This window comes from Hylaeus volcanicus, chromosome 1 (assembly GCF_026283585.1).
Source record: "Hylaeus volcanicus isolate JK05 chromosome 1, UHH_iyHylVolc1.0_haploid, whole genome shotgun sequence".
Classification (NCBI taxonomy): domain Eukaryota; kingdom Metazoa; phylum Arthropoda; class Insecta; order Hymenoptera; family Colletidae; genus Hylaeus; species Hylaeus volcanicus.
In genome coordinates, this window is record NC_071976.1 from 6,751,659 (window position 1) to 6,777,928 (window position 26,270).

At 31.1% G+C, this 26,270-nt stretch overlaps 5 protein-coding genes across 10 annotated transcripts; 2 read left to right on the top strand and 3 right to left on the bottom strand.

Moving 5' to 3' along the window:
• Nucleotides 1-22: 22 nt before the first annotated feature.
• On the bottom strand, nucleotides 23-3,488 carry LOC128878245 (structure-specific endonuclease subunit slx1). Of its 2 annotated transcripts, XM_054126303.1 has the most exons (4): nucleotides 2,775-3,488; nucleotides 2,639-2,690; nucleotides 2,274-2,568; nucleotides 23-2,183 (listed from the first exon to the last, which is right to left on the bottom strand). In XM_054126303.1, exons 1-4 carry the CDS (start codon nucleotides 2,951-2,953, stop codon nucleotides 2,008-2,010), a joined length of 702 nt encoding a protein of 233 aa, XP_053982278.1. In that variant the 5' UTR covers nucleotides 2,954-3,488; the 3' UTR covers nucleotides 23-2,007. The 2 variants fall into 2 exon arrangements, with proteins under 2 accessions (XP_053982278.1, XP_053982269.1); XM_054126294.1 differs by having other exon boundaries at nucleotides 23-2,568; nucleotides 2,775-3,477.
• Nucleotides 3,489-3,930: 442 nt separating this feature from the next.
• Nucleotides 3,931-5,909, top strand: LOC128878226 (protein NipSnap). 3 transcript variants are annotated; one of them, XM_054126267.1, is made up of 6 exons: nucleotides 4,003-4,074; nucleotides 4,199-4,354; nucleotides 4,480-4,662; nucleotides 4,908-5,076; nucleotides 5,155-5,422; nucleotides 5,557-5,909. In XM_054126267.1, exons 2-6 carry the CDS (start codon nucleotides 4,272-4,274, stop codon nucleotides 5,703-5,705), a joined length of 852 nt encoding a protein of 283 aa, XP_053982242.1. In that variant the 5' UTR covers nucleotides 4,003-4,074; nucleotides 4,199-4,271; the 3' UTR covers nucleotides 5,706-5,909. The 3 variants fall into 3 exon arrangements, with proteins under 3 accessions (XP_053982225.1, XP_053982242.1, XP_053982233.1); XM_054126250.1 differs by having other exon boundaries at nucleotides 3,931-4,265; XM_054126258.1 differs by lacking the exon at nucleotides 4,003-4,074 and having other exon boundaries at nucleotides 4,084-4,354.
• Nucleotides 5,910-7,436: 1,527 nt separating this feature from the next.
• On the bottom strand, nucleotides 7,437-17,529 carry LOC128878165 (serine/threonine-protein kinase Tao). Of its 2 annotated transcripts, none has more exons than XM_054126136.1 (9): nucleotides 16,875-17,529; nucleotides 14,610-15,742; nucleotides 14,193-14,542; nucleotides 13,842-14,087; nucleotides 13,507-13,734; nucleotides 13,175-13,414; nucleotides 12,841-13,098; nucleotides 12,502-12,758; nucleotides 7,437-12,256 (listed from the first exon to the last, which is right to left on the bottom strand). In XM_054126136.1, the coding sequence occupies exons 2-9, from the start codon at nucleotides 15,601-15,603 to the stop codon at nucleotides 12,136-12,138; spliced, it is 2,694 nt and encodes an 897-aa protein (XP_053982111.1). In that variant the 5' UTR covers nucleotides 15,604-15,742; nucleotides 16,875-17,529; the 3' UTR covers nucleotides 7,437-12,135. The 2 variants fall into 2 exon arrangements, with proteins under 2 accessions (XP_053982111.1, XP_053982121.1); XM_054126146.1 differs by lacking the exon at nucleotides 16,875-17,529 and adding an exon at nucleotides 16,387-16,405.
• An 83-nt stretch (nucleotides 17,530-17,612) lies between these two features.
• On the bottom strand, nucleotides 17,613-20,545 carry LOC128878184 (vacuolar protein sorting-associated protein 33A). The gene is made up of 8 exons (XM_054126182.1): nucleotides 20,327-20,545; nucleotides 20,014-20,210; nucleotides 19,461-19,945; nucleotides 19,268-19,388; nucleotides 19,050-19,210; nucleotides 18,419-18,964; nucleotides 18,232-18,354; nucleotides 17,613-18,152 (listed from the first exon to the last, which is right to left on the bottom strand). The coding sequence occupies exons 1-8, from the start codon at nucleotides 20,429-20,431 to the stop codon at nucleotides 18,064-18,066; spliced, it is 1,827 nt and encodes a 608-aa protein (XP_053982157.1). The 5' UTR covers nucleotides 20,432-20,545; the 3' UTR covers nucleotides 17,613-18,063.
• A 123-nt stretch (nucleotides 20,546-20,668) lies between these two features.
• Nucleotides 20,669-26,264, top strand: LOC128878157 (Fanconi anemia group D2 protein homolog). 2 transcript variants are annotated; one of them, XM_054126123.1, is made up of 16 exons: nucleotides 20,670-21,065; nucleotides 21,127-21,492; nucleotides 21,586-21,859; nucleotides 21,956-22,315; nucleotides 22,383-22,743; nucleotides 22,821-23,254; nucleotides 23,327-23,418; nucleotides 23,495-23,669; nucleotides 23,752-24,009; nucleotides 24,078-24,411; nucleotides 24,491-24,806; nucleotides 24,884-25,090; nucleotides 25,171-25,468; nucleotides 25,529-25,746; nucleotides 25,812-26,020; nucleotides 26,091-26,264. In XM_054126123.1, the coding sequence occupies exons 1-16, from the start codon at nucleotides 20,903-20,905 to the stop codon at nucleotides 26,211-26,213; spliced, it is 4,188 nt and encodes a 1,395-aa protein (XP_053982098.1). In that variant the 5' UTR covers nucleotides 20,670-20,902; the 3' UTR covers nucleotides 26,214-26,264. The 2 variants fall into 2 exon arrangements, with proteins under 2 accessions (XP_053982089.1, XP_053982098.1); XM_054126114.1 differs by having other exon boundaries at nucleotides 20,669-21,065; nucleotides 22,821-23,418.
• The last annotated feature ends 6 nt before the right edge of the window (nucleotides 26,265-26,270 follow it).

Consider the following 26,270-nt stretch of genomic DNA (forward strand, 5'->3'; position numbering starts at 1 on the left):
CCCCATTTCCGGCTCCTCCCCGACTTTTGGGACACCCTGTATAATTTCTCTTACTTATATTTCACGATATTTGTACTACTGAAATTTTTAATGGCTATGCCTGTGTTTCAAGGACATCGAGAAGTTCGCCAGGAGACGAGCAGAACGTGGTGTACGAGTGCAGTTGGTGCTATTTACGAATTCGCCGCACGTGAAGCACTATGCTACTTACCGTGACGTTTATGTTAACACGGTTTGTAGCTTTATCCACGAATGCCTGACATCACCGAACTCGATAAGTCCGGAATCGCCTCAAGATCGTGGCGAAGACAATAGCTCGGGAAAATACGACAGTCTGCCTGGTCTTGCCAAAAGGGTTGTGCTACCACACGAAGCCAGCCAACAGATGAATTAAACAGAAACAACAATGGCGAGTTAGCAACGTGGTCGACGAGAGGATCGTGTGCCGCGATCGTGTACAAGAAAGTGGGCTAACTGGAAGGCTAAGAGGATCGACATGTTTGGTTCCCTCTTTGTCAAAAGTAATCCAACTGTAACGTCAACTTCTTTGCTTACAGATCGCGCACTGAAAAATATTAGACACCTATTTCTTTTTAAGCTGATATTTATGATCAAAGTTGGAAACTACTGAATGTTTAAATTTTTCAGAAACTGACAGTTTGATTTTATAATGGACATGATCAACAAACAGAAATTTCATCAAGTTATAATTGGCTAATCAGTTTTTTTATAAACATTTCTTGTAAAACATGAGCAACAGCTGTAGTCGATGAAGTAATACGTGTCTAATATTTTTCAAAGCTCTATGTGTGCAAAATTGCATAAAAATCGACGTGTTACAGTTTATAAATCAGATAAGTTTCGCAGTCAGCGTTGAGTCTTGCTTATTCCAACTCCTCCTACTCTATATTGCCACGCGATATAATAAAGCGGTGTTTCAAGCGCACTCTAATGCAAAATAAATTTGTATTGTGATAATAGAACACCCGTTTGCTTTATTCACCTACAAATCACGCTTAATCGGTCGTCGAAGGATTTATCGTGAATCATGAATAGTTTGTACGTAGTAACGTGACCGTAGTTGTACATAGTAGTCTATTCTTATCGCTAGTACTCGTAATCTAAACCACGGTATACCTTGTTTGTCGTAGCAAGACTCAATACTGATCCACGCCACGCAGAATTCATATTGAAATTTTCATAAAAATTTGAAAGAAATGCTGTGTGTCCTCGACTTCTCTTTCCTCCTTTTGTCCCTTTGTTCAATTTCCGCTTTCTATTTCCTGCGTATCTTCCAGTTTCTTCCCTCGTTTTGAGTCCTCGAACGTCGATGTTGCTCGAACTTCGCAAATCAACAGGAATTTGCGTTGGTCTCGCGGATAAACAGATATAAATGTACATTTGGTCTATAGTGCGATCGTATGTATGTACAAGTATACGGAAGTACAATTCTGACTTTCCAATAGACGAACGGAACAGCGTTGCGACGATTTGGAATATCCTCATTCGGGGTTCCGTAATCTCGCGTAGTGAGTTTGACGAAGACTCTAGGTGCACATAACAGCGAATTATAAAAAGAGAAAAATTAGCAAGTTAGATACCTAGACGCTTGCTGATACGATCATAACGCGCGCGAGATACATACGTTGAAATCTGAAACTACGATTAACGACATTGTAAGTATCGGCGCAACAAGCTCGCACAAAACGATCAAGCTGGCCTTGATTTTAGCTTACGATTTAATTGCGGCGTATTTAAATATCGACGAATCAGAGGAATTTTCTTGTATCCCTCCCTATCAGATAATGTTACGTCTACATGTATATACATATACGTATACATATATGTATATATAAATATATTTTGATCTGTCGATTAGTTACAAATAAAGACTGATAAATATACACAACGTGTTATTATTACGTTAATAAAACATTAATAATAAATTTTACGTAATAATTCTTATATAATTAATAGACAAAATTCATGCTCTTGGCGTCGTTACATTTATGTGTCCTCACCATCATCACTGGAGGAGACTTCTTTAAGATTTTTGTAACAGCCAACTTTTTTCCTAATTAAATCTCCCCATAGAACATCAGTATTACAAGCAGGACAAGTACCACTAACTGGTATAATCATATCATCTTTGCAAAATACATGTGCTAAGCAAATTAAATGAGCTACCAAAGGACAATTAGGTTTTATACAACTAACTAATTCTTTTTCTTCTAAAAATAAACTACATATAGAACAAAATATGGGAGATATACCTTGAGTTTCTATTTCATTAACTAAAGCTTCTTTAAGTTTCTTCTTAATCTTCTTAGAAGTTACTTTTCCACAACATATAGGCATATGCATTGGAGCTGAGACATAACTAGAATATTTTTCATAAAATTCATAGTCTAACCAGCGTACTGTTAAAGGTAAACGACACCAAGGGCCAACTTTTAACATTTCTGTTAAAACCAACAGATGATATAAGAACACTTTCTGGTTGTGCTTCTTGCGAGGTACATGTTTCAGACGTCGACTACGTTGAGGATTCTGCCATGCCCATTCAAACTGGAAGCAAAAATTAATTAGATAAATAAACTGAAATCATTTTCAAAACTGAAGAGTTACATAAATATACCCTGAGTGCAGATGTATTATTTGGAAACCCATGAACGATCAACACCATGTTCCTGAGAATAAAAAGATTAGATTTACTTTATAGTTAATGCAACAATAAAAAATAATATCTTAGTTACTAATAAGTATGTACTTACCATGGTCCCCTCTTACTTGTTTTACGAGCTCCTCCAAACTCATTCCCAGCATTATGCTGTACAAGCCTACGTCGAGGATTAACTGTATATCCTATGTATGTCTTTCCAACATACTTTGGGTTCTTACAATACAGCAAATAAACACCAAAGAAGTGCTCTATTACTTCTGCATCATCCATTTTAAAGTACACAAAATATTTGTATAACTCATTACGAGTTGTAAATTACATAATATTACATTAATTTAATCCTGGTGTATCGCCTAACATCGCTAACAATGCAATATTTAAGTAATGATGATTTCGTATAACCTAACATTTATTTGAATGTATATATGTAATATATATATAAATATACAGATCAACTTAACCTAACTTAAAGCGATAGCTCGGATGTCTAGTTGAATATTAAATCGTAATACAATTACTACGGAACAATTTCGGTATTACAATATATGAAAAACAGGATTAAGAATGTTTATTTTCAAACTCCTGTTTTTATTAGTAATATGATATTTATGTATACAATTGATATGCGTGAAACAAGAGGTATTATAAATAGTATATAGATAATATTCATTACACAAACAACGTCAATTATATTTATTTTTGATATTTCTACATTGAAAAACACTTATGTTTATTTAAGACTGACCAATTTGAAAAGAATCAATACAAAGATGTATCATGAATCGATTGTGAAATTTGACAATTGTTTCTATCGACTTTACCGACCGCTAGCAATTATGTACATAATTACATTTGATATATTTTATTTTGACAACACTGATACAATATTTTAATATTTATGCAATATTTCATAATTCATATAACAATAGAAGCATTAAATGACATCCGAATAGATAAAAAAAATAAAAAAGCCAAAAGTCGGTAAAGCGTCAAATTAATTAAAATCAAATTAAAACCAGTCATCTTTCGATGTTATTTAACACTCGGACTTTCTTTTCAACGTTTTTATCTGGTAAACATTGCAATCATTTGAAAAAAGACATTACAAGTGATAAATATGATATAAAGTCTTATCAATATAATATTCCTTCAATCCAATAAATCTAAATATCATCGTAAAGTGTTTAAAATATCGCAGCAATGTTTTAGAAATATTTCAAACGACGTGGATAGAATGTTGCAACGTTTTAGTAAAATTCTTCGAATATTTCAATGGGCAATATACCCATAACGTTACACACACATATATCGAAAGATTACAAGACTACAAGACGCAGGCGCTGTGATGCTGAAGTCCACAAGCTTATCAGTCAAGAGTACTTTCCATGGTCGTAAGTCTCGTTCCGTCTAGAAAGAAAACATCGCGAACGGAGATTATGAATAAAAATAAATCAACAACATTAGTCGACGATTACACAGTGAGTTTGATCGTACGCGCCGCGTGTTTAATTGCAGCGCTATCGAAATCGAGCTCTGATCTTGATTGGGCGAAGACCAGCGGAGATCTCTACGCGAGAATCCAGTAAGAATGGCTGCCGTTTTTAGAAGATTCAGAGCCGCGCAGATCACGGTGATTGGCAATAGTAAACTACCGTCAATTATTACCAGCCGGTAGGCGACCACGATTCCAAAACCTTGAGGAGCACTCCTTTTTTCATATGTTTCGCGTTGTAGACTACGCGAGCTAGTCTAAGCGGCGGCTTTTTAGGGCAATAGCCACATCGTGTGTGTTGTAGATCTTTTGCAAGGTCATCGATCCGTCAGGATTCAAGCGAAGGATGGATAAACAAGCTCTTCGTAAGAAAAATCGAGCCAACCAAAGAGTCACACTCACGGATGCTGTCAGACAAAGGAGTTATTTACGCTTTGCACACGCACAATATCCGACCTGATTCCATTGACAAATACGTGGCCAATTAGTGAGTGAATCTATGATTTTATACTTTTATTTCGCAATTTCTTCTTGCTTTGGTGTCAAACCAATATGTATTAAATTGTAAACACACGTTTGATTGCTTGCACAAAATTTTATTTTTCTAATTTATTGAAAGTTTCAAAAAGAAATGTTAGATTTTATTTATGTCGCAGAATTGGCATGCACAGAGAATTGTTTTAATAGTAGGAAAATTATATTGGGACATGTTTGTATTTTGGGATATTACAGTGAAGAGATTGTTAACGTTATTAACTCCAAGAAGTCTGAATTGAAATTGGAACTAGTTGGTTCATGGACTGTCGTAGCCGGTGATATAGATCAAGCTTTGCACCTTTGGCAATATACTGGTGGTTATGATAGCGTTGATCGCGCACAAATCGAATTGTCTAAGGACAAAGTACGATATAGTTGAAAAATTTATTTGTATATACTGGTACAAAATCAATTTTCTATAACAAATCAATATTATTTTTAGGCATATCAGCAGTTATTCAAGGAGAATGGCAAATATTTACGATCTCGTTACTTACAGTATTTATTGGCATTTAGCTACTGGCCTGCCCTTACAAAACGTAACGGTTCCAATATATATGAAATACGTAGTTATAGATTACAACCTGGTACAATGATCGAATGGGGCAATAACTGGGCAAAGGCTATTAATTATAGGCGCAACAACAATGAACCTTTCGCTGGTTTTTTCTCACAAATCGGTCGATTGTATAATGTTCATCACATGTGGTGTATGTATTAAATTAACATTAAATCCATTTTTCCATATACCATTTTGAACAGATATAATGTAAAAAAAGATACCGAGAAGGTGTCTACTTATGTATAAAACATCCATAAGTATGATAAACAATTTCAATTTCAGGTTACAAAAATCTCCAAGCACGAATGGAAACTCGCGAGAGCGCATGGAGATCTCCTGGATGGGACGAATGTGTTGCATATACTGTACCGTTAATAAGAGAGACGCATTCCCGTATTTTAAGTCCTACTAGCTTTTCACCAACAAAATAAAATTCCGCTCTCATGAATGCATTTGTATATTACAACTTATTTCTTATGTCTATACGGTGAAAATATTGTAAAGAAAACATTTGTTATAACACACATTGCATTTATAATCGTGTAAAGTAAGCGCTCAATATGAGAAGGGTTGTACCATTTTGTTGTATTACAACTACTAAAATGTATTTTAATAAAATTTAAATTTCTTTGTTACCTTAGCGCGTTTTGATATAATGTGTTTCCATTGTCCATCCAAACACTATATTTATACATGAATGAATACACTTGATCGTTGTATATACGGACGTTCGTGTATTTCTATATTAAAATCTATTGTTCATAATTACGTTTGCACAATGATGTAGACTTGGAATTCTATGATTTGGTATTAACAATTCATTTTTATTTAAGACAACGTTTACAAAAGCTGAGTAATTACATTTTAATGAAAGCTTCAAAGCAAAAATAACTTGTATCTTTTTTCATTGAAACAATTTTTAATTAAAAAAGAAATTGCTTTAAGAAATGGAAGGGTTACAAAGTGCACATAATTAAACATCTTTTCTTTTTATTATCTAATCAATGTATCAAATTTGATCAATCTGAGTTGTTTACTTCAAGCCTTAATTTAATTTGCAAAGAGTATGTTACATTTTCTCTTTTTCAGTCATTAGTTAAAAACACGTACATTAATCAGATTTAAAAATGAAAGTAATTATAATAATTATAAAGATTAATTACAACATGTTATTTGCATTTTATGTTCCATTTCGAAATCAATTTTTTATAAACATACTAATATTTATTAGTTAAATTTTATAAATATATATATAATAAAATAATCGTAATAAAGAATTCTGTTATTATAGATTACTATTCCATATTACAGAAAAGTGTTTTACGTGAGCATATTATTTAATTCAACTTTCTAATCATTCATTGATACATTTAATGCTCAATATAATCTAAAAACACTTCATCATTGCTTAAACTTTTACAATATTATTGTAAGATTAATTTTTATTCCTATTTAACACTATCATGTTTGGAAGCTAGAATTATCTTACTGATAATGAAATACATCGTTTTTTTAACCACGTACATACATATGGAGCCAGTGAAGTGAGGGACGATTATTATATGATCTACAACGCTCATTTTATTAAAAGTTATTGCATTAATGTACATATATGTAATGTACATCGTACGACGTTTTATATCATACAATCAAAATTTCATTTCTTTTTTTTGACACACTTAACAATCGTGATTTGTATCAGCATTGACTTTAAAATAGAAAAAGTAAAAAATGAAGTCAAATTTGAATTATAGCGAATATTTCTCTATAAACATTTTAAGAATTACGCATTATTTGAGGACGCATATGCTCGATAATATTGAAAATAGAAAGCATCTTCAGAACACAGAAATAAATATCGACGAAATCTTTTTACGATTATTTACAGTATACAAGTATATGTACAAGATGTAGGCAAACATATTTTCTTCGTAAAAAAAAAAAAAAATAAGTCAGAATAAAATTCTCTGTCAAAATAATAATTTTGTGATTGAGTCACTCTATGCCAAGTGACTATGATACACACCTCACTGTTAATTGTAACACAATTTGTAAATCATACTGCTTCAAGGGAAAGTGTATATTTTAAATTATTCTTTTAATTAACTTGCAAAATTCTTGTGGATTAAAACTCTATTAAAAATTGGCATTCGTATAGTATATCAAATGATACTGCAAATATATTATAGACATACATACATGTTCATTGAATGTAAGATAAAACAATTTGACTTAATATAATACTAGAAGAAGTTTAGTTCATTATTAAGTGGAAGGCAGACAGACGTTCTACCACTGTTCCATTAATATCCATAATTATATAAAAAACTTTTAAAGTTACATTATCAACTTTGCATACAGTTTTATTTTTCTATTCACATAAAACATGTGCAAGTATTGCCACAAAATCTCTCATAAATCTCCGTCTATGCGTGCTCTGAAGTGTTTTCTTACTTTTTATAATTTGATCAATGTTAGTTTTTGTGAACAGTGATCATATTATTTATATTATACATATTATACTGTAGATTTTCCTCATTAGAAAACAGCACTACTTCAAACGAAAATTATTAATTTATCTACTTCAAACGAAAAGTTATATCTACAGTATATGTATATTAGTATATTCACCAGTACATTTGTTACTCAATGAGAGTAATATTTTCGTTACTGTCTGACAATGTGAACAAAAAATAATGCTTTGCTTGATAAAAGTAAATATACTGCAAAGAAAATTTCTAAAAAAATACTGAAATCACACATGGATGGAAATAAGTGAGAAATAAGCTGATCAAATAATCATAAGGTATTGATTAGTAGTTGACATGCCATGCCTACGATTAATTGGCTAGCTTATATATCACGTTTCAAATTCAAATTATCAAGTTAAGAGACATAGCTTTGGAGAATTCAATAAATTCTATGATATTAAATTCTAGACATCGTAACAATTAAGATTCAATTTCAAAACTTACACATAGAGAATCAATATTTACAAAATGCTAGCAACAGTGAAAAGTAATGTTCTAAATTAATGTTCAGCAATTTGTGATAATAATCACATATGGTCAACAGTTGCGTTTTTCTTATTTTTTTGTTTTCGTATATATATGTACAATTAGACTTATAGAGAAGTCGTGCCACATTTACGAAGTAAATACAAAATTCCACAATTGGTATTGTGCTGAATTTTTCAGCAACAATTTGAAGAAGATTGACAAAATCATTACTTGCAATATCTATTTATTACAGGACTTGGACAATAAGTAAATTTACTTCTAATATATCTGCTACTTATTTTGTGTACCTGCTTGTTTCATATAAAGTTTTGAAATATAATTTATTTCATCTTTAAAAACAGAAATTCCATCTACCAATTACTTGTCGTATACTAAAATATATATGTTTCTTATATTGTAATATTATTGACTTCTTATATTTAAATGAAATTGAAAATGTCATTTACTTATATTTTTGGAATCTAATATGAAAACTTGTAGTTTGTATTACGTATAATTCTTAAGTATTATACATTAGTCTTTGTATGCAATCCATAAATTTTTAGATGTATATTATTAAAATATTGACTGTATCATAGAAAACGTTCCATAGTATTTACTAGGCCAACGAAAATACTGCAAAATCTTATACATTACGATCAAATTTAATACACTTTTCAAGTTGAAAAACGATAACATTTACATCTTCTAAAAGCTACAAAACTTGGCAACAGTAATACAAAATTTGTTATTGTGATATTAGCTTGAGATGTGCAAAATATTTTCATAATAACTACATTTTAAATGTAATTTTCACAGTCTAAAATATATGAATCTTAATTTAAATAATATGTAAATCAAGAATTCGATTTTTTAAAGAATTTTATAGAATGACTTTGCAGATTCATATGCAAACATTCATTGTACTTAAAAATTTCTTTTCACGCATTATTTACGAGAATATTCTTAAACATGTGTATCAACCACACTACTATACATACAATATAATTATGTATTTAAAATTAGCTATGTCATTAAATTTAAACAAAAAGTCCATTTTGTTATGATAATTCTCTGTAAATTTATAATTATTTTATAAAATGGTATATGGATTGCAAGCAGACTAAGATTGAAAATTTGTGGCTTACTTTGTTTAATTATACTATAATTTAGAATGTAGCACGAAGGTCTCTATTAGTCTACATTGTTTAGTATCAATTATAGTAATTCGCTAAGAGTATCTATTGAATTCATACATCTTTCTAAAAGTACAATCTAAGGAAGAATTTAAATGTAGTACACACATGTAATTCTACAGGCTTCTTCGCAGTTAGTTACTACATTGTTTTCTGGTATATAATATGTGTATATATTTACATATCGTATTATTACAAAAAAAATGTTTCAGTTGATTGTGACCATCTTCATTTAAATAGTTTTAAACACATAATTACAGAAATGTTTCCTTTTTTATATCAGCTTTTATAATTGTAATTGCTGTAATTGAACACATTTAAAATTGTTTTTTTAATATACTCTGTTTATTGTGAATTTTGATTTTATTTTATTAAATCATCATCAGTAGATAATGTTATTGTACATAAGAAAAACTGGAATGTGAGCTACATTATGTAAATAATGTTAAGGTGTATTACAAAGATATTTCCTGAGATTTATCTGAATGTTTTTAATTCCACAAAGTAATTTTTAAAAGGACAAGTATGTAATTGAAGGTAGTTTTTCTGCTATTTTCAAATTAAAGCTTTTTACTACATTTACTATATTACATAATTATTTTGTTATTTCCACATGGAAGAAATATACTAAGATATATTTAACTTAACTTATTATGTATTATACAAATTGATACATTTATGTAAAGATATCAATTTTTATTGCATTAAAACATCGAGTAGATAACTATATATTATATGTTACATAGTAGAAATTTTCTAAAAAAAAAAAATATGTAATTGTCAACGAAAACATTTTGAATCTAACACAAACAGTTACATATTGAAATATTATTTTCGTTAATCATATTTTAAGGAAGAGTCACAATCTGATTTCAAATTTAATACTTCATAGCGAAGATGAATATATATAAAACGGAAAAGTACATGGAAATGTATTAAATGAAAAAAGAAAGAAAGAAACAAATTAGATACTACATTATAAGAGTACAACATTGGGATGTGTACTGGATGGAAACTTCAGATAATCACAACAGAATATAACTGAAATGATAGTATCAGCAGAATAATAATAATGCTATATTATAACCTTTCTAATAAATAGTGAAGTTAGAAGTACCATACTGATACCTGCAAAATTATTAACATAAAAGATTTGTGGTATACTGGAAGCAACATTCAGACTAGAATAATGTTTGCAGATTCATTTTGGCAAGTTAAGGTAATGGTATGTATAAATTTCTGATTTATGACGAGCAAAATCAAATGAGTCCTTGAATGCAATAATAAAATACTTTTCTTTAAACAATTTTTTAATCTATAATTTAAAATCACAATACATAAATAACAATGGCATTTGTTTTATTGATTACCTGTATTTTGAACAAATGCATGACTTAAACTGAGATGTGTGCTAAATATAGTAAATATTTATAGGATGATACTGCTTTTATTAAATACTAAGTTGTTGAAATTGTATCTTTAAAGATCAATCTATTAGAACATAGGAAACAAATAAAATCAATTCTACACATGTTTTACATTTTTCTTACAAATTTAATACAAGAAACATTTTTGTTTCATGTTTATCAGAGTATTTACTATTTCAATAGTATATACCAATTTCTCGATTAAAAAAATGTTAGATGAAGATCAATGTTGAAAGGAATTTGAAATGTACACTGTCATATTTTGGTAATTCAACAATAATTTTATTATTAATTTAATTTTTGATATTGACATTCCTTCTTAATAATGTAAAACAAATTGTATAAAATAGTAAAAAAGTGTTTTTCAATTTTAGAATTTAATCTCTCATTGAAATAACGAATATTCACTAATATGAATGTAATATCATAACTATAACATAGGATACTGTAAATAAATTTTCATTAGTTTGTCGTTTTGTAAATTTAATGATTGCATTAAGAATGCAATTAAATAAATAGATCGACTCACTTAGCTTTTGTTGTATCAGACTAAGTGTTACTGAAAGCTTGAAATAAGACTTAGAAGGTCAACACATGCAATTATCGATAAGATCAATTAATACTAAACCTTCGATAGGTTAGAATCTTACCGAAAATATTGTTCCGCGTTGCTCTTATTTCAAATCTTCAATCAGTCAAAATCAAACATATAATTCAAGCATTATGATTATACTGTTTTTTTTTTATTATAATTGCAAGATAGTGATAAATAAATGTATCTAAACATTTTCTGTAATCGCATATAAAATTTTCCGTATGCTATAATAGCTGACTTACTTTAAGCCCAAGAACGTTAAGACTCATTTTGTTCAGTATAGTAGATAAGACTGATACTTAAAAGGTTTATCTTCTTTACTTCTATTTACTTCACAAGGTATTTGGATATGGTTAATAAATATTACAACGTTGCAAAAAGCATCTAAGTTCTTCTTCAATATGAAGCTCTCTTTCCAGATAGATCACGTTGACATATTTTGATAATTAAAAAATATGCTGTTACATTAATTTCAGTCCAATACACATTCCCAACCCTAACAAACCTCTTAGGTTTGAATCAATGCACGAAACGAGCCAACTTCTGCTATGTATGTAAGTCATTGAATTAAACGTCGGTAGACTCATTATGCACTCACTACAGGCAAACGTACATACATACATATTCTATTATTATGATTAAAATTAAAGACTATTAGGGGGGAAGGATGTAGAACTATTACTGTGAGCCAGACTTAACATTGAGCCACTAAGGCTTTCATCGTCTGGGTAAGATTCTTTTGATGCCTCAGCTATCGCCAGAGCACTGCAATAATTTTAAAAAGAATGTATATAGGTATGGCTACAATAACACGTTCTTAAATTATTAAATGTATCTTTATATTTTTGTAAAATGTGGTAAAATTTTGTAATGACCAGCTTAGCGTAATTGTAGCTTTAAATGATTAAAAAATATAATTATGAAGGGAACACAATCGAAACAGTTATTTCCTTTCGCAGGTGATTTCAAAATTACGTTCATGCAAAAAGTACGGATCACAAATTACATACCTGAATCCTATTCTTGCACTTTCCTCGTCAAATTGTTGTAATTCACGTTCCTGTCTTTCATGTAGTAGACGTATCCGTTCACTACGTTCTCGCAGAAATTCCTGAGTTTCAACTTCCATTTTTTGTTCAAGCAAAGCTCGCCTGACTGATACTCGATCTTCTAATTCGCGACGTTCCCGATTTCTTTGCGCCTCAGCTTGCATTTTGTTCTTAGATTGATATGCCATTAGAATTTCTAGTTCGTAATTCAATCTTTCCTATAAACATACAAGGAAATAATCATATTACAATACTTGTTTAGTATTTTACCATTTTAAATAATATCGCAGAATATCTTACCTTAAGATTATGACATTCAACTTCTTGCGACTCATCTAAACGTATACTTTGTTTTTGAAGCATTTCGGCAATACTTTGTTCGTACTGGTCACCTAACAAAGCTAACTTTCTTCTTTGCTCCTCTTTTAATTTTTTAATAACCGCCTTTTGTTCTTCTTTTACTGTGGTTTGTAATATTTGAGCTTTCAATGCCTTATATTGCAGTGTTTGTATTTTACACGTCTCTCTAAATTGTTTTCGAATCTGCATTTCCTTTTGCTAAAGTTAGAAATATACAAAAATGTACTTTACTCGTGTTTTGAAACTAATTATGAAATTTGAATATATTCCTTACTTTGAGACTCTTCGGTTGTTGCTTGAGCTCCAATGCGTGTTTCTTACGCAAATCGCGCTCCGCCCTATTCATATAATCTTGTTGATTAGAAAGTTCAGTCGTGTGTTGCCGATGAACTTGATCTTCTCGAAGAGCATGAACAGCTCTTTGTTGTCTATACTCTAGTTCTTGTGTCTTTTCATGATGACGTAACAACATAGCATGTGCTTGCTCTAATTGCTGTTGCCTCTTATTTAATTCCTATTCATAAAAGTACATTGTAAGAAGAATATCTCCTTTCATAAACATAAGTAAACAAATTTACTGTGAAACAGAAGAAAAAATATACTAACTTCTCGAAGTAGTTCTTGCTCCAAACTATGAAAAATAAGCAACTTTTTTCTGCGGAATTTACGAATTTCTAAATCGAGATATTCTCTTTGCCCTCTTGCAAGTCGTTGTTCTTCTTGCGCTTCCATCTGTCGTAAATTATGTTTTTGAGTTTGAAGTGTAGCATCTCGTTGTCGTTTTGGAGTAACTTCATCTTGAGACAATTCTTTTTTCCATCTCTCTTTATAAGCCTTATAACATAAAAAGTCTTCAATTATTAAAGTTTATTATACAAAATTTGAAAATATATGTTTTTATTTATTTCAATAAAGTGTTAATATCGTATTAATTTCCTTACTTTGTACTGTTTCTTTTGCTGTGCTTCTAATGCTTTCCGATCAGCCTCTTGTCTACTTGTAATTTCTTTTTGAAGCTTCTTTTCCGCATTTTGGTTTTGTTTAAGTTTACGCTCTAATTCTTGCAAATGCCTTAATTGAAGTTTCTCCAATTCTTTACTAAATTGTTGTAAAAGAGTTTCGTATTCTTTGTCTAGTAATTGTTTATGCGATTCCATTTCCATTTTACAACGCTCTTCTAATTTCACCTGTTTAAATAACGTAAAATATAGATGATGTAATTAATTATAATGAAGCCTGTACAATTGTTTAATAAGTTAGTAGTTTAAAAAAAATAGTAAATGAAAACTTACCAAAGCACCTTGATGTTCTCGTCTCATTCTTTTGTATCCACTCATTTGTTCATGCATTTCTTCTTGCATATGTTCTTTTTGTTGCTTAGTCACAATCGATGTCGTCCTAATTGTTGCAAAGTTATTGGCACCGTGTTCAAGAAGGTTGGCAGTAACACCACCTGCTGATATTTTATGCCGATTTCGTACAGATCCAGTGGAATAATCATTTGCATCAGCGTTTGGCAGTGGCAGGCTGTTAGTGGAGGAACTTTGAGAACTTGCAGAAACACCCATCGAATGAATCGAATGCTCAGAGGTAATTGAATTACTCTTGCTACTGTCACCACCTGTTTGTTCATCAGGTGTATCTGTAAAAAAATAAATAAAAATATAAATCAATGAACACAAATTATAACACAAAACTAAATAACATACCATCAGCATCACCAACTGTACTTTCAGTCTCGCAAGCGTCGATCATTAGTATCTTCTTCATTTTCCGATAATTCAAATTATCCAATTCCCTCACAGCAGCTTTTGTTCTCTGAATTAAATCTATCAAAACTTGAGGAGAAGGTGTTCTGGTGACAAATTGATGCGATAACAATCTACCAGAGGCTGGCCTTTCTGTTGGACTTTTGGTAAGACAGACTTCAACAAAGTGACGAAAAACGTCTGACCAATCTGGCGAATTCAGAGTCGGAGTATCATTCTGAGCAATATGATACAGAGCACTCATAGCATTCATGTTAAAATACGGTGGCTTCCGCTCTGCTAATTCAATACACGTTATTCCCAAAGACCATACATCTACTTTTCCATCATACTGGCCTTCATCCATAGCTAATATCACTTCTGGTGCCATCCAGTAAGGAGTTCCTACGAAGCTATTTGCTGGACATTTTATACTGGCAGATCCAAAATCTGCTAATTTTACCGTTCCATTCTCGGTAAGTAAAATATTTCCTGCTTTTACATCTCGGTGAATTCTTCCAAGATTATGAAGGTAATGCAAACCGCGTAGCACACCTTCGCAAATTGCGGCTATCTCGTCTTCTTTTAAAGGTCTTTTATGAACTTCGATAATATCTGATGCAGATCCAAGGCAATATTCCATTACCAGCCAAGCAGTGTGGTCCCTGAGATAACAACCTTTATACTCTATCGTATTAGGGTGATGTAGTTGCCTAAGAAATCGAATTTCCTTCAAGATATCTTGCCATTTTTCGACAGTTTGCTTCCCCAAGTACGACATTTTCTTGATGGCAACAATTTCTTTGGTAACCAAGCATCGTGCATAGTAAACAGCTCCAAAACTGCCATGCCCGATTTCGCGCAAGTCCTCAAATATTTTCTCCGGATCATTTTTCTCAAATAATTCAGCGATCTCTGGGTCCTTAAGGCTACCAGGCCTTGGAACAGCTGGCATAGTAAAGGTGTTAATAACTAAATGGCCGAGGCCTATTTCAGACACCGTTAGACGTCTTCCAAGCCTTTCAATCTTCTACTTGAAATTTTATGATCTTGCTTAATCCTTTGTCAGTCCATTCCAAAATTTAACATTCTATCTGTGAAAAAAATGTGAATTACAAATTTGAACTTAATAAATTAAATATCATATTTTTCTAAACTTTATTTGCAGCAGATATAAAATATTTCCTTGTCTAATTTAAAATAACAATTGATGCTTATGAGTTGGTTTAAATTAAATAAGCAGGTAGTTAGTACAAGTAATATTATTTGGAATAATATGTATCGGGATCTGTGGTTTAGGGCAGCTTTAATAAATGAAATTATAATCTAGAACAGTATAGAAATTAGACTTGAAGAGGTGAGAATGAAATCAAAATTATATAAAATTGAATGTGGATTAACATATAAACTGTACGATCAGTTACAAAGTACATTTTAGATATTTGTTTAAATATTAATAAAGCTGTGACATCTGTGTATGTATCAGGATCAACAAGCCAATTAAGACTCATTTAAACTTGTACAAATAAGAATCCAATAAGATGAAATTATTACGAGTTTTAGCCTGTCGAGAACAAAATAAAAAGTATACAAAAATGAACGATGAACGAAAAACAGTATAGAGAGGGTTAACAATTACTGTATAATTGCTCTAAATTATAAATTTGCATGCTGAGGAAGACTTAAAGTAAAGGTCGAGACGTACATTACTCCGAATAATAACGCTTCTACCGACTACCTGCGTATTTAATTCGGTCCTGAAGCAATTAAAACGAGCCTGACACTTATCACGCGGTCCTCGATACGAATCACACCATTCCACCCGTCGAGAAACTCATCTGACTCGAATAAATATCGTATGTTTTTAACAGGGACATCCGCGGTGAACATCAAAACGTACGTTATCGGTGCCAGTGTCGGGCCATTAAACGACAAGTATTTTTGCGAGAGAAAGAGAAATAATCGTGGAATCGGGGTTGGTAAGCAAAGAAGGCGGTCGAGTGAAATTCGCAGGAGGTAGAAAATGCGGGCGTAAGGAGGGTTGGGTCTCTGACTCGAAGCAATCGCGTCAGATTGGTCCCGCAAATACGGCAGAGGAACATCGTCGCTGTAGCCGAAAACGGTCGCCGTGTTTGGTAGGGGCGTGCAACATCGCGATCGTATCCCGGTGTATCAACTGAAATTTATCGGGGAGCTCCGGCGACGAGGAAAAAAAATGATATTCACCTCCAAAATGGCGAGGGAGCAGGTACGGAAGCATGCGCGCAGCTCCGTGCACTCTCTTCAGGCGGAGCACCTCTTTTTCCTGAACTTGGCCGATCCTTCGAGCATATTAAGATCCGAGGATCCCTCACGATTTTTCGTTCGTGCGAACGCACCGCACCCCGGAAAAGTACACGCCTCGTACGTGTCACGCACGTACGCACACACGCGCGAGACGCGACAATCCGCGGCAACGCAACAATACGGCACCCACCGTCAGCCCCAGACACACGAAAATTCGCAAACTTTTTGACGCCTTTTCGCCTGGCCTGGGTGTACTCTACGGCAGGCGACGTTCTCCGTCGATTACGAGTGGCGCTATGTGGTCAAGTTCCGAACTGACAACTATTACCACCCGATAACTACGAGTTATTTCTTTACCAGTCGCGTTTCGACTGGTTTCAACTTGAAACTTTCAACTAAACGAAATCATTCAAACAGTATGAACGAGTTGTAATTATCTTTATAAAACGATGTCGTTATTGTTTCACATCCCTTAACCCTTTCGACCTTAATGGGACAGGAATGTTCCAGTATCCTGTTGGCCAGATTACTTTTGAAATTCACAGGAACATTAAAAAAAAATGAACATCATTTCTAAAAGAGAAACGAATAAAATTCAAGTAGAAAATAGCCAGATCGAAAGAGTTAACACTATTTTTTTTAATTGAAGCGTCTATTAAAACTAATAATATTCATATATCATTGAAAATAGAAGTAAATGAATTTATTTAGAAATTTATTTAAATTATTACTATATGTATGTCGTAATGTATCAGAATGAATATTATAAATTATACATAATACATACATTACAAATCATAAACATATATATATATATATATATATATATGTATATCGTAATGTCGTAATCGTCATTACCATATATATCTACAAACGAGGCTAATTAACGTCTAATTAATGACGTAAAAATTAGTCTAATTACATATACATATATATTTTGTATGTGAATCGTATAAAAGACACATATAAAAGATTTTGTGAGGTACAAATTCATAACAATCTTTACCATATATAAATGCATTTATCACTGTAGGAATTTACCTATAGTTTTGAGAAGAAAGTGTATACAGAATTATCAACAAAACTTAAATATAAACTCGAATAACATTATTTAATTTAATTTAATAAATTACGTACTTTCTAAATTTTCCATCAACGATGTCAAAAATGTGTTTCCATTTATTAGCTTTGTAGTACAAACAACAAATTCTACGTTTACTGAAAAAAAAAATATACAAAACATACTATACGTACAATTGGAAAATTAGGTCAGAAATTTTATTAATGTATTACTTACACTCTTCTTGTTGAGACAAAAATCGGAGTGCAGAAATCTCTGCAAATGTACAACCTCCGATAAAGAAAACCATTACTAGCTTCGGCGGTTCAGAATTAGAATCTTCGCTCGTAACAGAATTTCCTAAAAATTAGTGCATTAATTACTATAGTTACAACTTGAAATGTACTTTTTATATATTTCTTACTTCTCCCAGAAGACAAAACGTTAGATGGAACACTGTTAATAGTAGGACCTGGTAGTAAACCCATTACATCATTTAAACCTTGCCAACCAGTTGGTTGTACAAGTTGCTCCGCTAATCGAACACTTAGTGGTGCGTATATGGAATGAACGTAACTAATGTCTTTTGGGGCTATCTCGCTTTCGTCTTCGACTGTCAGTCTTAATGCTTTCCGCAAAACTGCGTATTGACGAGCAGATTGTTGTTGTTTTAACAAGCCAGCCTTTTCTAAATTTAATATAGTTGGTAAATGTTGATACCCGTACGTTTGTATTATTTCTCTTTTATAGTAGTCTAATAATTTTGGTTTAAGACCAGAGTTTGTTAAAGACTGTATACAGAGAAGCCGTAAAACTTTTAAAAGTGGTTGTTGTTGTGCTATCATATCTTCTATATAAGCATTTGGTTTGTCTGTGTCAATACAGTTTAGCAACTCTTGTTCAACCTGCAATGATTCTAGGAAGCTACTCGAATCTGTTACTTCTTTTATCATTTCTGCTATTGTTGTATCTACAAATAAATTGCCGATTACATATAATATCTATCATAGTTAATGATACAATTAATATTACTAAATAGAATTGAAAAAATTTACGTTTCGCTAATGATTGCTTGGTAGCTAACATATGCGGTAATCGTGCTACAAACTGTTTGATTTCCTGTACGCTTTTATCTCTATGTCTTTCATCGAATTGCGACGAAATAACTTTAGCTTTCTTACTAAGAACAGGACCTACTCCATTAAAATTTTTATCCCTATAAATTACAAAAATATCTTAAACGTGAAGTTATATAAAGTATACAACAACTCACCTAATCTCTACAAACAATTCTTCTCCAGAATTAAGTATGATTTGTTCTTTTTCATTAATAGACATGGCTGTTGGGGAATCTTCGGAATCATGAAACTTTCTTGCTGGCAACTTTGCAGTATCTGAAGTTATAACAAATTATATCACCTGTTTTAATACAACTATATCGAAATTGTAAAACTAAAAATACTTACTAACTTCTATTCCAAAAATTTCATCTATCAACCCTTCGTATGTTAACTGTGTAACTAAGGGTGAAAGTAAATCCACAGATCTATCCAATAATAGTAAATACTCTATAGTACTCGACTGTACAGATGTTGCTTTATTTTCCTCTTCTTCTCGACTTAATCTTTCTAATAACTCCCAAACTTTACCAGCTGCACACCCTCTTCCTGTGACTTTTGGTATTTTTCCATATAACTTTTGTAAACCATGAATGGCTTGTGCAACTTGATACAAGCAGGTTGGATCATTTTCTAAATGAAACTCTTTAAATGATCCACTAAGTTCCATGGAAAGAAGATCATTATCAAAAGGAAACAAATCACATTTAAATTCTTCTATTAGGGTAAAACTACCAAAGACTCCTCTATTTTGAAGTTTCTTTTGACAGACAAGACTTTTGCGAGGCACAAAAAACAAATGAAATTCTTTCCGTGGCCTTTTACCATCCTCACTGCAAATTAATTGCTGTATAAGTTTTCTATATTCAAAGAAATTTAATATTAGATTTTTTGATACTACCTATGTATATTTTCAGCAATTAAATCCATAAGATCTAATTGAGGCCTAGTAATAAATATGATATTAACAATATTCGGTGGAATATTCAAGCTCCCACCACATAATGGATATAATTTAACCACGTCGTGTTCCTCGAGCAAACTGTACTTTGCAACGAGACCAATTGGTCCTGCAAGAGATTCTTCCCATATAATTGCCTATTAAAATATGAAAAATATTAAGATAAACAAGCTACTGTAATAAATTTCACTTGTCAAAGTAACAATACAATGTGTAAAGTAAATAAATGAAACCGAAAAGGTTATGATAATACCTTCGTGCCATCACATTTTTCAAGCAAGCAAAGGAGTTGTTTTCTAGCTTGTTCTTGTATAATTCCCACATTTAATCGGCCAGTTGTTAAATGTGCCGATGACATGTTTTTGTGTTTGTAATTATTAAGAGGTACACCCAGGACCTGTCACTTTCAGTCTCTTTGCGTACATCAATTAAACTGGCATTTAATTTCTGTATGACGTCATACAGAGCTCGTATTCAACTCGTGACCACGTGACTTCAAACCCAAGATTGCCAATATAAATGTCTCCAGATGTATATTTTAATTGTAAATTTCATTTGTTTATCTCATTGTTACATTTATTCCTACGCAAACATAATTTTCTGTCCAAAACGTACTTCGTAAAACATTATTAAAATTTAGTAAGTTAGGTTAGTTACTAACTGATACTACACAACTCGTGACATCACGTGACACGATGTGATGTCATTCACGATTCAAACCCATTCAAAACTGTCAGTTTGTAACCATTTGTTGTCATCGTAAAGTTGTACTACGTGATCTATTCTATATAAGTACGCGCGATCAGGTGTTGTATACAATCAGTGGATTATGGATAAAAGAAAATTAAAATTTAGAGGTGGTTTGCATAAAAATTTGATAGGAAGTCAAACATCATTAAATAGTGGATCATCTTTTGAAACTAAAAGCCACAATGCTGAACCATCGACAAGTAAAATAACATTATTAAGCAACAAGACATTTTCAAGTCAAAGTAAGTCAGTCGAAAAGATATTGTTGTATGAAAAGAAAACCGAACATAAGGATATTTTCAGGTCAAAATAAATCATCGAATGAAGAAATATTCACGAATAATAGTAAATCATCTCAGGGAGAAACGTCTATACGTAAAAGCAAAACATCGAATGTTGTATCGTCACGTAAACGTAAATCGTTGAGCTTTAGTGAATCAAAAGATGAAGATGATGATGATTTGGGAGCACCTTTAGCTGAATCTACAGTTTTAAAAAAACGACGAGACAATTCAACTGTTACCCAAATAGAATGTGAAAATATTAATTCTAAAAATATTTCAACTACTTTACAAAATATTAGCACAACTTTGAATACGCAATGTGAATTTGTTGAATTTTTACATGAATCAGGAATTAAATTAAATCCAGTTGCTCCGCATATACTAAGTAAATATTAATGAAGTATTTGTAGTTCACATCTAACAATATATACATTACATTAAGAGTTTAATTCATATAACATTAAATAACTTATTACAGGTAAAGATATTATAATAGTTCGCCAAAAAATGAAAGAATTATTAAATTCAAAAAAATATGAGAAAGCAAAATTAATGGAATTAATGAAAGATTATTTCGACGATGAGCAAAATCTTGAAAATGCATTAACTGATATGGAAATATTTGTTAACAGTGAAGTGTCACATGTCTTACACAGTTCATCTCTCATAAAGATTTTATTACAAGTTTCTGAGTTACATCCAGAAATATATAGCAGTCTTTTAACTAAACTCAATGAAGCTATACTTGTAGCGTAAGTACATTTTATACAATTCAATTCCTTCTTGAACAAAGTATTTTTTCTAATCCTTAAAACTATTCAATATGTTTTTTAAAAATATTTTTCCAGTGATTCCATTGAAACAGTGCCTTGGGCTATTTCATTGCTACAACAATTTCGTTTCTTAGATGTTGTAACTAATTCTGATGCTTTAACTAATAGTTTTGAACAACTCTTAGAATCATGTCCTACATGGTTTCAAAGAGAACTGATTTTAGTCTTACCTGATATTGTCACTGATAAACAACATCAAGCTGTTGCTGAAATTTTAGACAAAGTATTGGAAGACAACTCTGAAATAACAAGTTTAATTCTAGACTGTATGAGTAACTTGAATCTTGGCAAAGAATACTTGGATGAGTATAAGAATAAAATATTAAACTTGTTGAAAACAAATATAAAAGTAAATGCTATACCAGCTGTTGTAAAGTATGTTTAATCATCTAACGATTTTTAATTGATGTTTTAGTATGTACATAAATTAACCTTTCCATAGATTCATTCTAGAAGATTGTACAAATATGGATATTTTTAAAAAGACATTAACAGTTCTACGTAATATTGATATGCAACCTCTTGCTGGAGAAAATGTTGCAGAATGTTATCAAAATCAATTAGATATAGTCGATACTTTAAAAATGAATATGCTCCTTTCCAAAAGTATAATAAATACAACAATTACAGTTATAAAAGACATTGTTAAAGATCCAAAACCATTAGATATCATTTTTTTACTTCTTATATTTTCGACAACAGAGATTAGGAGGAAAAACGTTGAAACTATATTTAAACAACACATACGATCCGGTTTTTATAGAGCAAGTTTGCTAAACTCATTGTACAATGACTATAAACAGGTTTGCATTAACTTAAAAATAATATGAAATACTTTTTTTAAACATAATTATTTATTTTCTCGTATAATATATCGTAGGTTGTACAGGAATTGCAACCTGCAGCATTACAATTATCAAGTAATTTGCTAAAATCGGATGAACGTGTGTTTATTGACTTTGCCATCGATTGGTTACGATTGCAGTTCATATGTCATAAAAAAAATATGTTTAATCAACGTGAAATTTTAGAAAGAATAATATTTCTTATGGGTGATAATGATCAGACTGTAAAAAATGCTTTGACATTTCTTTGTAAAATGGTGACGAAAGAAGAAGAGAGACAATGTATGGCGCCGCATTGCAATCATCTTCGTATTTTGCTTGAGAAGATGGATAATTTAGGTTTACAGGATGTTGGCACAGTGAACGATTTATTGCAAAATTTATGCATAAACTCTAGTTCTGTATCTGATTCTTTACGAGATGACCTTTTCATATTACTCCAAAAGCAGTTGTCTAACTTCAAACCACTGTATGTATTAATTAAGTATGGAGAGATTATTTTAAATAAACATTTTTTTTATTTTAAATTAAATTGTTTTAGAACAAAATGCAAAGGTGTTTTGGCAGCAGTTATGGCAATAAAACATTTAATGAAGAAAGATGAAACTTCTAAAGCAGCTTATAATCTATTTAGTATGCATTACAAATAATTTGACTATACAACAAAATAATTATCACATATGTATTAAATTACATTTTGGTTTCATAGAGACAGTACTGAACAATGTGAAGAATTGCCCAAGATCACAGGCCTTATTTTACGATCAATTAACGCTTATCATTTCCGAAACTCAAGATATCGATACAGAATTTATAAAGAATCTTTCAAATTTCATTGAGGAAGAATTTGTTAACACATATATGATTGATAAATCCTCTTATAGGTATACATAATTCCGTCATCCTCGCTTATATTTAACATGTATAACAATATTGATATTTCGTAACGTTTAACGGTATATATAGAGGAGAATTAGTTCCTAAATTTGGATTGAACAAAGCAGAAGATGAACCACAAAATTGTGTTTTAACGTTCGAAAACAAGAAATTCGGTGCCATTGTACCAATTTCATTTAAACTTCTTAGAACTTGTTGTATAAAACTTAGTAAAAATGGAGATTTAGATGCTATAGATTCTCTTTTGGGATGTGGAATATTAATGCCAGAAAATTTTGATGTAGCAGAAAATTCAACAATGGATTTAGTAATATGTTGTATCAATTGGTAAGTTAAAGCAAACACTAGCACAATATAATATCAATTTTAAAAACTTGATAATTATCAAATTACAGGTTTCGCGAAATAATTAGTGGTTTTGTTATGCAAAAAGATTCTTTACTACAAAAACAAGTGTTACAACGACTTGATAATTTAATATATTTGCAAACTGAATTAAGCACATTATTTTCTTTATGCGATACAAAATATCAACCATCTCCATGTTATTTCCATCATTTTCCTCTACCACATTTTGTAAAAATTGAGAAGAAAGTTGGAAGAAAGGGTAAAAAAGGAAAGAAAGTATCTCCAGAAAAATCTACTAGCTTCAGCGAGACAAGAAACTGGGAATTAGGTTCTTTGATATGTTCTAAAAATCCAACGTATTTTAGAAGATTGGATGCAACGGTATAAATATATTTATCTTATTATTCTAACAATATTAGTATTTGTGATCATACTCTTCTAATTGAAACTATTCTTATAGATTGTACATCTGCTAGATATAAAACTGAAATTAAATACATCACAATCTAAACAGCACAGTGTATCAGTGAAACAAGTATGTTTCATTGTTAAAGAACTCCTAGCAATCTTTGAACTAGAAAATAATGAAAACTTCGTAAGGGATCTAATTGAATTGTTACCTATAATTTGTTCAAAGTTGCAAGATATTGTAGACACTTTAAGAGAGGAAAGAAATAATCAAAATAACGAAGCTGCTAGATTGTTATTATGTCTCTTGACAAAAATTTTTAACTGGAAAGGATTCGAAAGTGTCACTTATAATCTGTTATTACGAGGTACGCTAATTTCGATTTTATAATACATAGTTTATAAAAACTTTTATCTTTTCGATTATTTTTTAATCATTGTTCAGAGGGTTTGCGAACTGTAGCAAGTCAGATAAATAAAAACAATGTTACCTTGCGATCTTGCAAGGAACTTGTTGGAGAATCATGTAAATATTTTGAGTCGTTAGCTGATATTGCTACACAAATATCATTAGCTATTACGTTAATTAATACGTGTCAATCAATAATGAAACATTCTGAATCTTATACAAGAGAAAACAAAGAGAAATACGGTAATCAATATTATATATGATTTATAATTAACAAGTATACTTAAACAAATCGCATGTACGAAATTTATACCATTTTACAGCAAAAATGGCATTTGGATTTCTATGTCTTGAGTGGCCAGATGACAAAGAATTTACTTCTCAGTATAAAGCAGCAGTAATTGGATTATTAAATAGTTGGATTGATAACGAAACACTACCACTACAAACAGTAACAACAATTTTGGAATGGCTCCCAGACGAAACTCCTAAGTTAGTGAAACCTCAAGACTGTTTGAATAGAATACCTTCAATAAAAAGAAATAATTTTCATTTCTTATTCAAGAAAATATTTGATGGTCTGGTTAACGGTGTGAAAATAGCACTACCATTAGCTAACAGGTATGTTACTTGACTTGTTTCACTTTTAACAATTATATTGAATAATCAATTTTTACTCAGAGATCCAGAAAGAATAGAAATATGGTCTGAAGTTGCAGCAAACGTTCAAAAATTAGTACAAATATCCAAAGCTTTAACTACAAAAAATAACGTACTAATTTTTATGAAACACATGCCCATATTATTAAAATATTTTTTAAATCTTGGAATGCCAGTTCTTGAACACAACTTAAAATATCAAATGGATGATGTTACCAGAATATTGAAAATGATGCAAGGTATAAATCTTTATTTTTATATTAATACCATGTTTTATATATTTATAAAATTGTTTATGATTTAGGAGGTACACGATATTTACACACAATATGTTGTGACAGTTCAGAAAAAAAAGATATTACATTATCAAAATACATTCCTGCAGCTAAATCTGTATTAGAAAGATTACTTTACAGCGTAAAAGGAATGCTGGTTCTCAATAATAGTCCTGCTGCTTTTTGGATGGGTAACCTTGTTAATAAAAACTTAGAAGGCCAAGAAATTCTTTCACAGGTTAGTTAAGTTATTTTTTAATATTTTCATATATTTCCGTTATACTTAATATTTGTACTGATATTTTTAGAGTGTGTCATCAGAAGGGAATACTTTACCAAGTTCTGATGTTATCGACAATTTAACTAATGTATCGTCGGATATTTTAGATAGTGATTCAGACGATGATCTTCCTGGGGATGATGACATATAATTATTTTCAGAAAATGAATTAAATTGAATTGAATATAAATCAATAAAATGAATTAAA